Source organism: Triticum dicoccoides, chromosome 4A (genome assembly GCF_002162155.2).
Source record: "Triticum dicoccoides isolate Atlit2015 ecotype Zavitan chromosome 4A, WEW_v2.0, whole genome shotgun sequence".
Lineage (NCBI taxonomy): Eukaryota > Viridiplantae > Streptophyta > Magnoliopsida > Poales > Poaceae > Triticum > Triticum dicoccoides.
Genome location: NC_041386.1, coordinates 583,837,268 through 583,853,603, shown reverse-complemented (window position 1 = coordinate 583,853,603; position 16,336 = coordinate 583,837,268). Strand labels below are relative to the sequence as shown.

The 16,336-nt window shown below is 42.3% G+C and overlaps 3 protein-coding genes across 4 annotated transcripts in view; 1 reads left to right on the top strand and 2 right to left on the bottom strand.

Moving 5' to 3' along the window:
• Positions 1-4,146, top strand: part of LOC119286985 — a 4,851-nt gene extending 705 nt beyond the window's left edge. Inside the window, exons 2-7 of the mRNA XM_037566461.1 lie at positions 1-514; positions 1,840-1,942; positions 2,470-2,525; positions 2,870-3,034; positions 3,357-3,470; positions 3,777-4,146. The exon at positions 1-514 is cut by the window's left edge and continues 39 nt beyond it. Of these exons, the coding sequence (XP_037422358.1) occupies positions 1-514; positions 1,840-1,942; positions 2,470-2,525; positions 2,870-3,034; positions 3,357-3,470; positions 3,777-3,869 (1,045 nt within the window). The 3' untranslated portion in view covers positions 3,870-4,146. The remainder of the gene's footprint in view (positions 515-1,839; positions 1,943-2,469; positions 2,526-2,869; positions 3,035-3,356; positions 3,471-3,776) is intronic.
• Positions 4,147-4,562: 416 nt separating this feature from the next.
• LOC119286984 (proteasome subunit beta type-2) lies at positions 4,563-6,965 on the bottom strand. The gene is made up of 3 exons (XM_037566460.1): positions 6,717-6,965; positions 6,452-6,575; positions 4,563-5,134 (listed from the first exon to the last, which is right to left on the bottom strand). The coding sequence occupies exons 1-3, from the start codon at positions 6,872-6,874 to the stop codon at positions 4,775-4,777; spliced, it is 642 nt and encodes a 213-aa protein (XP_037422357.1). The 5' UTR covers positions 6,875-6,965; the 3' UTR covers positions 4,563-4,774.
• A 596-nt stretch (positions 6,966-7,561) lies between these two features.
• LOC119286983 (chloride channel protein CLC-d-like) overlaps positions 7,562-16,336 on the bottom strand; it is a 12,904-nt gene continuing 4,129 nt past the window's right edge. Inside the window, exons 7-23 of one of the 2 annotated variants that reach the window (XM_037566459.1) lie at positions 13,456-13,544; positions 11,945-12,085; positions 11,794-11,864; positions 11,214-11,293; positions 10,977-11,126; positions 10,817-10,876; positions 10,665-10,739; positions 10,134-10,285; positions 9,876-10,011; positions 9,646-9,777; positions 9,465-9,542; positions 9,334-9,389; positions 9,169-9,246; positions 8,784-8,940; positions 8,605-8,706; positions 8,463-8,504; positions 7,562-7,986 (exon numbers count right to left, since the gene is read on the bottom strand). In XM_037566459.1, the coding sequence (XP_037422356.1) occupies positions 7,969-7,986; positions 8,463-8,504; positions 8,605-8,706; positions 8,784-8,940; positions 9,169-9,246; positions 9,334-9,389; positions 9,465-9,542; positions 9,646-9,777; positions 9,876-10,011; positions 10,134-10,285; positions 10,665-10,739; positions 10,817-10,876; positions 10,977-11,126; positions 11,214-11,293; positions 11,794-11,864; positions 11,945-12,085; positions 13,456-13,544 (1,617 nt within the window). In that variant the 3' untranslated portion in view covers positions 7,562-7,968. Of the gene's footprint in view, positions 7,987-8,457; positions 8,505-8,604; positions 8,707-8,783; positions 8,941-9,168; positions 9,247-9,333; positions 9,390-9,464; positions 9,543-9,645; positions 9,778-9,875; positions 10,012-10,133; positions 10,286-10,664; positions 10,740-10,816; positions 10,877-10,976; positions 11,127-11,213; positions 11,294-11,793; positions 11,865-11,944; positions 12,086-13,455; positions 13,545-16,336 lie in introns of both variants that reach the window. The other variant, XM_037566458.1, reaches the window with a different exon arrangement.

Here is a 16,336-nt window from a genome sequence, read left to right as displayed (position 1 = left end):
CCTCCGCGCCCACCCGCCAGCCCCCATCCCCCCGTGCCCCGTCGCCGCCGAGCCGGCAGCGAGGCCGCCACCGCCGCACCCACTACTCGACGCGCTCAAGCGGTCCCTCCTCGACTCGCTCGCGGCGCTCAGGAAGCCCGCGCTGGCGCTCCTCCTGGCCGGCGCGCTGCTCGCGGCCGCGGCGCCCCACCACGCGGCGCTGGCGGCCTCCGGCGGCCGCATCGGCGGGTCCGCCTTCTCCTCCCGCTCCTCGCGCTCCTCCCCGTCCCCGTCCTACGGGTACACCGCGCCGGCGCCCAGGATGGGGGGAGGCTACTCCTCCGCGCCCTTCTACTCGCCCTCGCCCTTCGTGTCCGTCGGCCCCGCCTTCGGCATCGGCTTCGGGGGCTCCGGCTTCCTCCTGACCCTCGTGGGCTTCGCCGCGTTCCTCTACCTCGGTGGCTTCCTCACCGACTCCTCCGGGGGCGGAAGCGTGCTCACCGACACGCAGAAGACCACCGTCCTCAAGCTGCAGGTTCCTAATCCTACCCTTTCTTCTCCTGCTGTTTTCCTCTGGTATTTCGACCGATTTCTTGCCTGAGTAATTCACATTAGCATAGATCAGTTGATGGACTCAACACTCTTCATTTGTTTGCACGAACACTATGCAAATGAATTGTCGTTAGCTTGGTTACTGTAAAATGTAAACCACTTCTTGATTTGCCGCGCCATTTCTTGAGCATGCTCTTGGTTAACTGATACACTAGAAGCCGAGTGTGCCTAGAATTGATATTTGTAGCACTTGGGTTGTAAATTATTCTGACTGTTCCTCAAATGAATTGTTGGTAGGTTGCTTACTGTAAAATGTAAACCACTTATTCAGATGGATTGATGGTAGATTGGTTATTGCAATATCTAAACCACTTCTTGATTTGGGCACCATGTCTGTATGTCTGCATAAACTTACCTATGTACTCCACATTAGCATGGATCAATTGGTGGACTCAACACTTCACATGTTTGCACCAAAAATATGCAAATGAACTGTCCATAGATTGGTTGCAAAATGTAAACCACTTCTTGATTTGGAGCACCCTTTCTATATGTTCTGCATAAAACAATGCCTAGGATTGATATCTGTGGCTATTTGATTCTAAATTGTTCTGCCTGTTCCACGGTGCCAACTTCTTGGATTCTGGATCCATTAATGGTTAAGGCTGTATTATAAAGAGTTAGCTTTAGTGCATGTATCTTTAATGAGGTTAGAAAGTTTTGGAGGAGCTCCAGCTATGTTCTTTATCTAGTGATCTTGATGTATGTTGGCAGCTGTACTGTGATGCAACTAATGATATAATCATTCAAATGAGATAATGTCAACATTATTCATGCATATAATTTAAACTCTTAAATTGTTTGAGGGCCTAGACCACAAATCGTCCTTCCAAACACATAAACAAGATTGCATTCGGTATATACCATGGAGATCGAAAGAGCTATGTTATAACAAAGATATCATTAGCAGTACTTGGTTTGCTTTATCTTCTCAAGCTTAACTATGTAGTGCTGCTTTCCAAAGCGTGAACATGTTGTTTACACATACTGTGCTTAGATGTATAGCAATTGGTAATTGCCAAATCAGGACTGCTAGTGGCAGCATTAATTTGTTTCTCAGTAATCATGCTTACATTAGGCAATCAGAAATTCTTGCTAGCAGTAATCTTTTTTACCAGTAATCATCCCAAAGTTACTCATAATGTACAACAATTGCACAAATACTTGATCCACATAGCATACTCAATTATTTATGTGTGGAAGGAGTCCATTTTAATTTCCTAATCTATATGTTGAATATGTTCCTAGGTTGGCTTGCTAGGCATGGCCCGATCATTTCAAAAGGAGCTTGATCAAATAGCCGAGAAAGCAGATACATCTACCCCAGCTGGGTTGAGCTTTGTACTAACAGGTAAAACCAGATAACGCGTGTTGCTTCATTATACTACTTCAAGTTATGCTGGTATATGGTATAAATATTGGGCAACAGCATAATTGTTGGGTGACCATTTTTATTATTGGCATGTGAAGTCAACATACTGCTTTATTATATCTGATTTGCTATTGTGTTAGCCTTGTGATCTAAGATGGTTTCCCTCCTTTTTCTCGTCTGAGTTGTCTGGTTGTCGGGTTCTGCCCCCCTTGGTTTGTTTGGAAAGATTGTTTTCATCCTATAATAGACCAAATGTCTATCTGTCATGGAAAACTGGGGGGTAGTTTTGGCCTCCAGTCTCTCGACGTATAATTCTGTTTCACAGGTTTATTTTATTGCTAAGGACACATATCTCCTGATATACAATTAACATAGTGATGATAAATTGCATCACATTATGCTTCAGAACCAAGCACATTGTGAAGATTTGTTATTTTCATAAGAGTTTGACCTTTTTTCTTCTGCATTCAACCTAACCATTCTGTTGTTGATATGATGTCTTCCAGAGACAACATTGGCATTACTTCGACATCCAGATTGCTGTATCTCAGCTTATTCAACAGTAAGCACACTTAGCTCTTTAATTTATATTCAGTTTTTGCAGCCTATATATATTTTCCAATTCGCTGGTAGTGTCGCAGTCATATTCATCAATGTTTCATCACCAAAAATATATATTTGGAAATTTTGAATGGTACACTATGCTTTCATACTTAAGTTTGTAGGTTACCTAACATCCCATCCCATACATGAGCACTATATATCATGTAATCAGTCTCTCTTTTTTGCCAATCAAGGAAAGGAGCTCTGCCTGTCTTACAAGCGAGATCTTATATATTTGGAATCAGTAAATTTCTAGTTCGGATTTATATTTCTTAATCTCTTTGGTTTTCACTTGTTCTCAAGGTGGATGTCAAACGAAGCATGGATGATGGGGAGAAACGTTTCAATCAACTGTCAATTGAGGAAAGAGGCAAGTTTGATGAAGAGACACTCGTGAATGTAAACAGTATCAAGAGGCAAAAGGCAGGCACTCAACGATCAAGTGGTTTTAGCAACGAGTACATCGTGGTATGCTTTTTATATAAATATTCAAATTAAATGGTAGCAGTCTTTTGATGTTTATATATCTCATACTAGTACTGATATTTGGGACCTTCATAATATGTAGAGCTTCACTTATTCTAGTCCTTCCTACCTACACCCTCCGTCCCGTAATATAAGAATGTTTTTCAAGCTATGCAGCTTGAAAAACGTTCTTATATTGTGGGACGGAGGGAGTAGTAAAATAAACACATTTACTGTGGAAATATTCTCACCCTTGTTGCAAATTTATTAGCTGCTAATGGTAATCATCATTTCATATCTGAAATTGTTTATTACTTATTTGTAGATTACCATATTGGTTGCTGCTGAGGGGGTGTACAAGCTACCTACTATAAACAGCAGCAGTGACCTGAAGACAGCTCTACAAATGCTTGGTTGCGTACCGTCAAGCAAAATAATGGTATTATCTGCTTGTTTCTTTTCTTTCTTAATGCCTTGTCAACTGTACTGGAGTCAAAAGAATGTAAACCAGCGGCAAACTGGTTACAGTAACTAAAATTAACAATGCTTTGTAATAGATCTGGTTAGGCCCACCACAAATTTTGCACTCCACTAGTATCAAAAAATCTGACATTATTGCGTTATGCCCGCTCGATGAGCAACATCTTAGATTTTTTTTTTCTTGCAATGCATGTTGTTATCCACCTTTGGTTGATTTGCTGAGGCTATAGCAATAGTGTTTAACCATTTTCATTGACCTTCATAGGCGGTCGAGGTCTTATGGACACCACAAAATGAGAACGACGCATTGTCGGAGCGGGAACTCCTGGAAGATTACCCACTTTTGAGGCCCCTATAGAAGGATTTAAGATGTATACTGCCCTGCCCCTACAAAGGATTTCATTTTTGACAGTCCAGCTTATTAACTATAGCTCAGGTTTTGTGTTTGTAAAAATATAATTGTAAATGAAGTCACTTGCTCTTAGCAGCTACATGAAAGTTTGCTCAACGCAGCAGCGCAGCATACAGGATCTAACATAGTATGGTAGTATCATTCAGTTTTTCTGATGTGACCCAAGTTTGCAAGCAAGTTTCTTCTGCATGAACAGATTAGTCATATCTCGCATGCCATTTTATTTACCACTGAATCATGTCAAGAAACAGTTTCTCGTGTGGCATTTTATTTACCGCTATGAATCAAATCAAGAAACATTTGTGAAGAAACGAATATAATGACAAACCGGCAGATGAAATGCATGTTTCTTGAAAGTGTTTTTTCCCGTTCCAGGTTATCAGGCTAAGCATAGAGTACAAGAGTAACAATCCCAAGCAAGAAATTGCATATGTATCCTCACATTGTAACAGTACCATTTGCAAGCAAACAATGCCAAACAGTTCCCACTCAGGCACATCACCACTTCAGTATTTAAGACAGCGCAGTTCGTGGTTTTGTATGAGCATATGAGCTATGCAGCACGCGTTATACACAAATTCTCAGCATCGACAACAGCTCAACAGTAATAAGCAGCAGCAATAAGCAGGAAGTCCGAAATACCCGGAACACAGCATTCGATAGCAAGAAACAGTGAAACATATAACCATGAAATAGGGGTCATAAACAGACTAGTCCACATCTGGGAGAATTTGCAACACAGCTCTCAAACTGAAACGTATTGCGATTACATAGTGACAGTACTCGGAAACAATTAACAGGAAGGATTCAGCCTCCAGCCAGCCAAATGACCACCAACAGGGCCAATCACCTCAGGCAGTTGTTGCTACTGTCGCGCTTGCGGTTGCGACTGCAGGACTGTCACCTCCGATCTCACGCCTAGCATAGTCCCTGGCGCCATCCTTGTCCACGATCTTGATGGCGAAATTCTGAGGCGCGACAACAAGCCGGAGTCTGATCTCCTTGATGCACTTGTCAACAAGGTCTACCGCTTCCTCGACAGTCATGTCAGGGCGGTACAACTTGTCCATCAGCGACAAACAGAAGTATGACCCGTACCCAAATGCGCCCTTGTCGATCTTGTGGAGTGTTGCGATGTAGTCAATGTAGTACATCGATGCACCAGCGTCTTTATCAAACCCTGCAAGTATGATGTTTACAGAGTAGGGATTCTGCAAAATGAAACAAAGACATAACGTCAGAAATTGTCAAGAGAAAAAGATGAATACGTCGCCACGAAAATCAGTTAATGATGCTGCTGATGAATTCAACTAGTGCTCTACACTAGTAATCTCAGTGGAAACTAAGGCAAACGGAAAAGGTGGCACAGAGGTACTGACCACAAAGTAAATGCAATTAAGTCACAAATTGGAATAGCTAGGTGGTGTAGCTCAAGCCTGGGGGGAATATCAGGAGTTCTTAATCTGTAGATTACAGCGAAGATTTCTCTTTCTAATAAACTTCCAACTAGGAGCCAAACAACAACAAAATGGAAGACAGAGCCCTGTACTTGCTTCCTTAGTGCAAGTTAAAATATTAAAACATCCCTCTCTAAAATGCTACCTCGTTCACATGAATTCTCACAAGTGTAAACAACAAATTTTGTAAATGAATCAATCTACAATACAAGCAACAAAGACAGCACTCAAGGTCCATCAGGAATCATGTCAAGTTTTATCTTTAATTTAATCTGACTATACAGTGAAACAGCATTAAGCTGGTAAGAATTTGTGACATATTATAAAAAAAGATGCAGCATTGCAAAATTCCAAATAAAGTTCATCCATAAAGAATTTGTTTCCATGTCACTATTCAAGTGTTGCAAGATTCATCCATAATATGAACAAATGGTCAACAGAAAAAATAAAGTTCAGAAGGTGCAATATCATAGGCACTACACAATTCATAGGTGTACTGTAGAACAGTTCTTCTGTGTTATTAATGTATCGTTGCTCTAGGATCCTGGTGCTGGAAACATGAAATCAACTTAAAACCAGCATAAATGCATATCTATTAGAAGGGAAAATAATCCTCAGAAACAGTTGAAGCCCACATGCAGAACATAGTTGAGCAATTCCATCTAATGTACAGAGGTTCTGCTTGGCATCGATTTAAAACTAACATATAAAGTCTTAAACACAGAGTTGTATGTAACACGGACACTAATTTTCCAAAAACTGTTTGACAAAGAAGTAACAGACAATAGTATTCAACAACTCATCAGCAAACTGTAAGTGCGAATAAGAAACCTACAAGGCTACACAAGGGTAAAGCCTTAAGCCCCCATTTAAGTCAGCAAAAATCCCCAATCACATACCCAATCGAACAACAGGTCTACACCAGACCAAGTAACCTGAACAAACCCTAAGAAAGCGGAACCGGTGTGAGACCCTAGGGATAGCGAACCCTAGCCCCTCCCAGAGACACTCACAGACAATCCACAGCAGAACCGCTGGAGAGTATAAGAGAAATCAGGGCTGAAGGTGAACCTTGCGGAGGGCGGTGGCGAGCTCGCCGCGGGTGAAGTTGGCGGTGGCGGCGGTGCTGAGCGGCATGTTGTTGCGGAACTGGTAGAGGTGGAGGTTCTTCTGGATGAACTCGGTGAACTGCACGCTGTTGCCGCCCGACGCCCCCAGAAAAAAAAAACAAAGCCAGATCGGGTCAGATCGAGACGGCAAAGCCGCCCCCAACAGAAAAGCGAGCCCGGAACCGCCGGGGCGGGCGGATCGGCGACGGGCGTGGAGGGGTGCTTACCGGTCGCCGGGCTCCCCGGAGGCGCCCATGAGCTTGTGGGAGTCGAGGAGCATGATCTTGTCCTCGTCCGTCTTGTGGACGAGGATGCTCTGCACGGCGGACGTGTCCGCGGCCACGACCGCGAAGTCGCGGCCGACCACGCCGATGACGCACTCCATCGCCGGTGACGCCGCCGGGGTTCGGCTGGGGTTGGTGGGGGAGTAGGGATTTGGGGGGCGGGCGAGCGAGCGAGCAGACGGCGAGAGAGGGTTGTAATTTGGGGGAGCGGAGTCGAGTCCGGCTTCGGTCCCAAGAAAGAAAGGAACGAGCCGAGAGAGTCGAGTCAGAGAGAGGCGAGGACTTCGGGCCTGGGCGGGCTGGGCTGGGCCGCCTGGCGGTATTACTTGCAGGCCTGTGGGGTAGAGCTGTGTGTTTTTTAGGGTAGAAGTGTGTGTTTTTTAGGGTAGAGCTGTGTGTTTTTTAGTTTAGAAACGAAAAGACACTGAAAAAAATCTCTGAAAAAAACTGTTGACAGAGCTGTGTGTTTTTTAGGGTAGAAGTATGTGTTTTGTGGTGTGCCTGTTGGTTGGATTTTTTTTAAAAATACTATATGCGCACGGACACCCTACTCATACGAACATCTCTAAGACTGAGCTAGCAAATCCTGTTGGTTGGAGGAATTGTTGTGAGTTTCCAACTGGCTTCAAATTTGAAGGATCATATGGGGTTCGGATCCAACAGTTGAACAAGGACCTGAATCGCCTTCATATTCATCTTCAGATGTTGCCATAAATGTGCTTGTTTTCAGATGCAGAACCGGAACTAAACGAGATGACAAAGATTAGACCCAGTGCATGCACAGTTCGGAGCGAGACCAGTGTCACCAAAACCTGAACAACGGAGAGGACCGTTCGCCATGTCAACCTACAGAGACGCAATTTACTCGAAAGAATTTCAGTTTCTCGTGGTTTACATGGATAACGGCTACAAACATCAGTGAGTCTATAAACATTTTTGTTTACAATCGCCTAATTAGTCACCACCGCATGGGGCCATCCTCCCGTTGCATCATCGACCTCGAAGAATCCTGCGTCTGTAGCTCGCTGGGCGTTGCTTGGTTTGTGTACCATTCCGACATGCAGTGGAAGAAGGTTAACTGCTTGCTATCAAAATTATCTTTGAGACGCTCTGTATGTTGTGCTATGTATTTACTCCTCCGATCATCAAGCTGTCAAGAAGAGGGCGCTCCAGGTGCGCGCTCCCCCCTGCCGTTTTACCGTTCAGGTAGGCTCTGCAAAGACGAAACAGTCTCAAGTCAACCCAAAACGGAATCGACAAGTCGTTGCATCACATCCAAATGTCACCAGCCTATTTCGTTGATGTAATGCTTCTCTAGACAAGCACCGGTGCATCCAGCGCGGCATGGAATGTCACCGTCAATACGCAGGCGGTTTAGTGAATCCGATCAGACCTTGTTCGGTTACACCCTTTGTCAAGAGGATTGGAGGGGATTTGGGGGGATTTTGACTTGTAGGGGATTAAATCCACCTCAATCCCTGCCAAAACCCCTTCACAACCCTGTCAACCGAACACGGCCTCAGTGAGACAGTCTGGGCACTTATGTGCTTGAGCATGGTAAAAGCATCGCATTATAATCTACGCAGTGTTTCCAATGAGATATCGAGAGAGTTGCTAACTTCAGTTCTGCGCATAGCGGCGCAGCAACGAAAAGCTCAGCTTGCAAGAAGTAGATAATATAGACCTTACACTGGTCGACTGGAGCTCTGTTGTCGCGGTATTGCCATCCTCCTGTAATCAAAACAATAGAGCTGAGAAGGATGTCCAGCCAAATATTCTTTCTTAACTTCTGTACAATATACGACAGCAACGGTTGTGTGGCTTATATCACCTCGAGTAAGAGATCTTTTCTTGTTATCAGACCTACGACCCGAGAAGGCCGAGGAACGACGAATATATGTCTCAATCCTAGTTGGCGGAAGAGATTGTATACCTGGGAATCGTTACAAAGATTATCTCATATCCAACTCGCTGAAATGAGTGTATGGTCCAAATAAAAGCTGGCTTTACCTTTGCCAAAGACATGTCCTCTGGCACTATGTAAGGAGACGGATTTAGAAATGGAGCGAGATCTAAATACAACCCAAGTTCATCATCCGTCAAATGAATGTCATCAATCGACTTTCCCTTACTTGAAGCTGGCTTAACAAAGTCACTAAAATTGTGCCTGCGTAACAGCAAAAACAGTCCATTATTACCAGTCAATAGACTATTGGTTCCTACTTAAGGCTGTCCATGGCATTGCGGTGGATTCTCATTATCACGTTTGCCCCATCCGCTTTTCCCTATTTTAGTGTTTGTTTGAACCAGTTTTGCCTACTTTTGTGCATAATTTTTCATAGCAGATTATAAAATAAGCACAATTCAGCACCCGCAAACTGAGCCTTAGACAAACCTGTTCAGTATGCCTGGCCCACAAGGGAAAGGAGTATTCTGGAAATCTACTTTAGATTGCAAAAGCACCAACAAGTGACTGGAAGAAGAGGACAAATGATGGGTCAGTGTTAAGTGTACAAGGTAAACCAAGAAAGCAAGAGTCACATGATACTGCATCTTATACCTCCGAAGTATGAGACCTATGACAAGTGACTCGCCATTCTGCCCACGTTCAACAATCTGAACAACAAAAGAAAATCTGTTATTTAAACCCCCCACAGAAGCAGCTGTGTTCTAGAACTGGCATCTACTTACAGGGAAGCCATTGTGCTTGTTGCTTTGCAGAACAGAAACAATATCAACAACTCTTGAAACACGAGGAAGGCACACAACCTAACACCAAACACCAGAATATTGGACGTGTTAGATTTGGAACTATACTGACACAAGATGTAGTTCTTTCTTCCACCTTGAATGGAATAAAAATCATCAGAACCTTTTGATTCTTGCAGGCATCCTTCGCATTCATGTTTCTCATCACTTGTTTAGGCCTAGAGTCAAGTAAAGGGATGCCCTTTAATCTGGCCTGCTCTTCATATAGCCCCTCGTTAAAAAAATCACCAACAGCCTACATGAATAGAAGTCAGAAGGAACACTCTGCATGTTCAACAAGGAGTCGAAGTTCGCAGAGTTTGAGACTTTGAGTCAATGTTGCAGAGTTTTTACCTTAGAGATCAGAAGAACAAGCATAATTAATGGCAAGAGTTGCAAGTTGTTTGTAATCTCAACCATAATAACACATAAAGACACAGTCATTCTCATCGAACCACCAAGAAACGAAGCAGCACCAAGTAGAGCATACCTATAGCGATATTAATAATGGTAAAATACCCAGAGCAGAAAGGAAGAATAAAATTCAAGGGGGCATTAATGCAAAACTAAGAAGCCTAATAAATATAAACTGGAGAGATAGTGATAACTCACGTGCCCTCGTCAACATTTAGTTTCTTATAGAACTTAACAACAGACATTCCAACAAGCCGGCCATACGTAGATCCAATCATTATTCCTGGGACAAATTGACCAGCTGGAACAGCAGTTCCAAATGTTACAACAGCTAAGGAGTAAAACATGACCTGAGCAAAGCAAGAAAAGGGGGAAAGGTAAGTATATGACAAATAAAACTTCTTGATATCCCAAAACTCGTCCAAATGATGGTAAATGGAATGGCGAGAAATAAAGTTCGCTACAGCATCGGAATATGCATAGAGTAGCGATAACCATCATTTTTTATTATACCAATAGCATGTGCTACTAATACAAGAAAACACAATCGAACTTCGACGAGACTACTGATTATTCAAAACTTTTTAAAATCATGATTATTTGGACTTGGTAAGTACTTTTTCATGTTTTTCCTAACTTACAGAAACTGCACTAGTTCAACAGCTCATGGAGTTAGGAAGATATTACGAGGTATAATATTCCATAAATCAAGCAGACAGAAAAGGGTACCAGGAAGGTGATAAGGCTTTGTGCGCTGTACTCATGGAATGTTTTTGCACTGAACAGATTGCGTATTGCATCATCCTGCGAGAGAATGTTGTTGAATATCGTGACATGGAATACGGAATATGGAAGGAAAAGCTTTCCGAATATATTCTGACCTGAGAATTGAAGAAAATGGTTGCCAGATCATTGTATTCATTATCTTTTGAGCAGTAAAACTGCAAATATACGGACAACATATTAAGAAGAACACAACCAATATTACTGTAGCTAAAGAGAACATGTAATTCAAGTTGAAAAATCCTAGAGTAGACTCACATTAACGAAATTCCCATCTGTTCCAGGTGGATGAGGGCACTGGATACCAGAACTGGTTTCTAATTCAGGACATGGGCTGCATTTCCTCAGTAGTGGCAACACAAAGGAAACAGTGGATGTTATCAAAGATATGAGGCAAGCTTCAAAGATCTGCAAATATTAACCTGGATGTTAGGTATATAACTACAAGAGGAGCTCTACCTTTATAACCATTAATATATCATATCTCCAGCATACCTGGACTCGTTTCCCTTTCTTATGAAGATATGTTCGCCGCCATTTAGTTATATACAGGGTGAGTTGATTAAATAGCGCTCCTGAAGAAACACCCAATGAATTAACTGAAAAATATCAAATATGGCACAAATATACTAGGACTGTTTATTTGTTTTGGGCCTACAATGAGTTTGTGGGCAGGCTTTTTCACAACTGTGATACGTCGGTTAATTAACATATTATTTTCATGTAACTTGATCCAACTCTAACTACAGGGAATTCTCTACAAGACACCCTCAGCTGTTTAGCCAACTGTGACTTAGCATAGTGCAGTACTTACAAAATCAGTAGGGAGAAAATGAGCTAGACTGAGGGAATAAACCCCCCAGTCGGCCTAAAGTTCAGTGAGTACAAGAATCCAGGCTAGCTATTGCTTCTTTAGCCAGTTGACATCCAAAGGACATCTCGTCAAGTAAACAATGTTGACTGTAGCAATTCTAGATATTGCTGGGTAAACTTTATGAATGAGTTCTCGTCAGGTACAACGCGTGACTATGGCATTTCTAGATATACTGAGTCAATTTTGCATACTGTAACTTACCAAGAAGTCCACCAATAACACCAATAATTGCCACCGGCAGAAGTTCCTGGTAAGAGTAATCTTCTTGACCTCTTTACGAAAAAGTAAACAATCAATATCACAATTCACAGGTCATTTTCATTCCCTTATAACTAGGAAAAAGTAATCATACCCAGATATGTCCCAGATTATGAAACCGCCAGCCCCAAAATGACCACATTTTCCGCTGTTACACCAATTCATTGCTGATCGCACCACAACAGCCACGACAGCAGATGTAAAGAATACTCTCCACATAAGATGGCTTCTCCACCTTCAGCAATATAATGATAACATAATCAATCAAATCATATTACATTAAAGTGCAAGACCCGCAGTTGAACAACATATTTCATATCATTAGGCTACCCGGCATGCGTAGATGTCCATAAAAAGAACTGCCATGACAGGTTCCACTTCATAAGTGTATTACCAACATTACATAATGAATTGGATGACAGTAATACCCACCACAAGCATACTAAGTAGTAGGTCTAAACAACTAGCTACATCAAACTACAGAGTAAAAGCAACAAATCTATGTAAAAATGTATTACCGTTGCATCTAAAGTAAGTTCCACGGGGAGCAAGAGACCCAATTTACATGCAACATGATTGGTTGTTGCACATAATACAGAAGTGTGGAACGAACTTTCTAATAATTATCTTTCTTGACCCAAAAGTACACTTATAATAGCATTATAAAACGTGTAATAAAACAGGAAATGGCGGTTATCTCACAACCCTAAAATATGGTATTACATAACAGTGGTACTTAGGTGGCAACCATGCTCTTGATCTTCATAGTAAGTTAACTCATGTGTATACTATTGGAAGCACAGGGCCAAAATCTTGGGAAAACTAATACGGCAACACAAGTGAAACGAAGTGCACTCAGGTGCATCTCTTGAGTTGCAGCCTGGGAAACCTGGTAATGTCACTCATGATAGACTAATCCATCAGGTAGCCAGTCCCTAAATAACATGTATTCTAGACTAATCCATCAGGTAGCCAGTCCCTAAATAACATGTATTCTAGACTAATCCATCAGGTAGCCAGTCTCTAAATAACATGTATTCAAAACGGATGTTCTCAAGTCAATTTAAAACTAAACAAATGCCCTTGCATGCTGTTGCAGTGCAGCAGAAGTGCAGCCTATATTCATCTATGACAACATTTTGAGTATTTATATTGGTCATGCAAACAAATGAAGCAGGTTCCTCATAAAGGTACTTTAATAAGTGCATTGTTATAAACAAATCAGAGAGACATAATGAGCAGAAAACTGCTGCTGATGCATTTCTACTTTTGTACTCATTTGGCAATTTAATAGTCGATTGTGGAGTGAATCACATTTGTGCTAAAGGTTTTCTTGATAGCAGCTACAGAAAGAAATAACTAAGCCAGAAAAGGACATATATAAGCTGTCAAAAGTGTATTCAAAGTTATTGAATCAGAAAAACCTGTTAGTACTGCCCTACTGCTTACTGAAAAGTATATGAACATTCTCAAACTGAAATAGTTGTCTACTAAATGCAAAGAAAACAATAGGGTAAGACTAGAAGTATAGATCGAAAGATGGAACAAATTACATTGGTCAACATGGCTAATTTTATTATTAGTATGATGAAAGAACATTCTTACCAGGATGTAACTTCCTCCAGAGCAAATAGTACCCCACCAACCGGAGCTCTGAAGGCGGCAGCAACTCCAGCTGCACATCCACATGTCACCTTTTGAAACATTATCAATATAGCTTTGAGATCTTTAATATGAAAACTCAACCATTCTATTTTAAATACAGGCTTAATGCCATGTTAGTATTTGAACTTTAATGTACACACACAATCTGATTTACTTTACCAGGTGAAACAAAGAAATGCGCATGTATCGAATAGAAGCCAAAAAAAATTAACAGCTCACTTACAAAAAGTAAATTTGTCTATTCAGATATCTCAGCAAATCCGATTGACTTTGAAGGTAAGACAGGTTAGGGTACCAGCAAGCCCATCGACTGGTTCCAGGAACTGAGAGGCATCAGGCACATAGCCAGTACTAGCCAATATGATTACACCAAGAGGTTATACTCCCTGTGTCCCAAAATAAGTGTCTTAACTTCAGTACTGCACAACTTTGTACTAAAGTTAAGACACTTATTTTGGAACGGAGGGAGTAGATTTTATCAAGAAAGAAGGGATTACCACTTATCCTCAAGCCCATCCGCTTGATCCAATAGCTAATAGAGACATTGTGCAGAGCCAGCACTAGCCAATATGATAGCAACAGAGGTTACAGACTTCCCTCATCAAGAAAAAAGGGGCTCTAGATGGCACCAGCCAGGAAGTTTTAGACTGGTGCTACCATGTGAGACATGACAGGAGAGCCACGGTTGCACCAGGCCAAGGAGGAGGTATGTTGGATAAGAATAACAAGTTATGATTTGAAGTTATGCCCCTGATTCTCAAGCTAGTTTGTCTCACACATTGGTTTTGGTTTAGCCCCAAAGTTGATCTCCTGGGAGTGTAACGCAGGCTATACAATGCATTGTACTCCACCAATAAAGCAAACAAGAATTGTCAACCTCCCTAATCTCTATTGCTGACTGCCGCTTCATTGCCCCACCCTCATGGCAGAAAGGTGACAAGGTCCTGGACCTTGCCCTCCTGTTGACCCTACGACCTAGGCCCAGTTCTTTTGGCTCAATTCTGAAGAATTACTGCCCGGAGAATCACAATCGCAAAAGAACTCGTTTCTTCCCCAGGAATCATCCGAGAATTATCAGAATCGCTAGTGTATTTGAGAATCGTGGAAACTCGGCAATCGTTAAAAGAAAATTGTTCGGTTTGAACTACTACCCCAATTGGGGACTCAAATTACAGCCAATATGTCACCGGGCCAGCCCCACCGAGCGACCTCATACAACAATTACAGGTTAGAATTACAGAAAAGAACTGGACAGACAATTCTGTGGGCAGACGATTCTGCGGGCAGTTTCCAGAATCATAATTCTCCAGAATTATAGGGCGAAAAGAACTGGCCCCTAATGTCCAAACAAAGCCCCCATAGAGCATCCACAGTGTGATGGTTTGCTGCCTCTAAGGCAGCCTCTAAGCCCTTAGAGGGCGGTCCCATACACTGCAGGCGACACAAGCATAGTGTCCACCTCCAACCTTTTCTTCGGACTAAAATAATCCGCTGGCCCGACTTGTCATGCGCGGAGTGTGCTGACCATGTCGAGAAGATGAGAAGAAGTAGGTTGTGAATCAGGGTTTTTATTTTATTTTATATGGGTCCACCTTAGAGGCTCGGAGTATTTGTTATACACTACAGAGTTTTGAGCTAAGCTTAGAGGCTGGGCATGGGTCCCAGCTTGGAGGCAAGCCATCCTCTAAGCACTGGGGACGCCCTTAGCTCCCTAGAATGTGCAAATGCTTCCATTCAAATCCCGCATTTTAAACAGAGAAGAGGAAACTGGTCATTTAAGTGTTAGCCTTAAGCTAGAGTAGTCAAGTTTTAAACTAGAAAGATAGTTTTAGTGTCTGAAATCTGAACCATTTCAATCTCAATGGAACAACCTTAGTTAACAATATTAACATGGACTGTGATATTTGGCACATGTGTGCCATATAAGCAAAACTGCCACATCTCTACTTCTTTCATTTTAATGCACCACACGATCCCTCCTCCTTTGACCTCGCCTCCTCCCAAACGACCCCGCAGGCTCGCCCCAGAAACCTCCTTCTCCCGCACATCTCGGGCGCCCACCCCCGAGAAAACTGCCACTTCTTCACGTCTACCACATGATTTCTCCTCAGGACAAAGTTATCATGGTATTCGTATGCAAGTTATCAGGCCTGTGTTGCATAACTTACCGTGTTATTTACATAGAACGTACCAGGTACTATGCTTCAACAACTACACCCCTTCAAAGTTACCACTGTGTTTTGTACACAAGTTATAAGGTCTTCGATGTGTAAAATACCGTGGTACTTACACATAAGTTATCAGGGTATATGTACATCAACCTCCCCCGGTCAAAGTTACCATGGGGGATTGTACATGAGTTACCGGGTCTACAGTTCGTATATTATCATGGTACTTGCACCTAAAAACCTGGGTGTGTTTCGGTAGCTTTTTCCATAGGTCAAAAATTACCACGATGTTTTTGCGTAACTTATCACGCCTATAGCACGTGTGCCCCTCATGACACTAAACATTATGTGACTTTCCCGTGGCACGCCATGTGTTGTGTTCATCCAAGAGGCCCACGCGCGAGGCGAGTGTATATTTTTAACAACTTATTTTCCTTTGGTAAAAAAGTTACCATCATGTTTATATTACAAGTTATCGGTTATGCGGTGCTTATATTATCATGTTATTTACACAAAAATTATTGGGGATGTTTTGAACAACTTTTTCCCGGGACAAAAAGTTATCATGGTGATTCTAGGTAACCTATCAAGCCCGTAGTGCTTAAAATATCATGCTAATTACACAAATTTTATCAGGGGTATGTTTCAGCAAC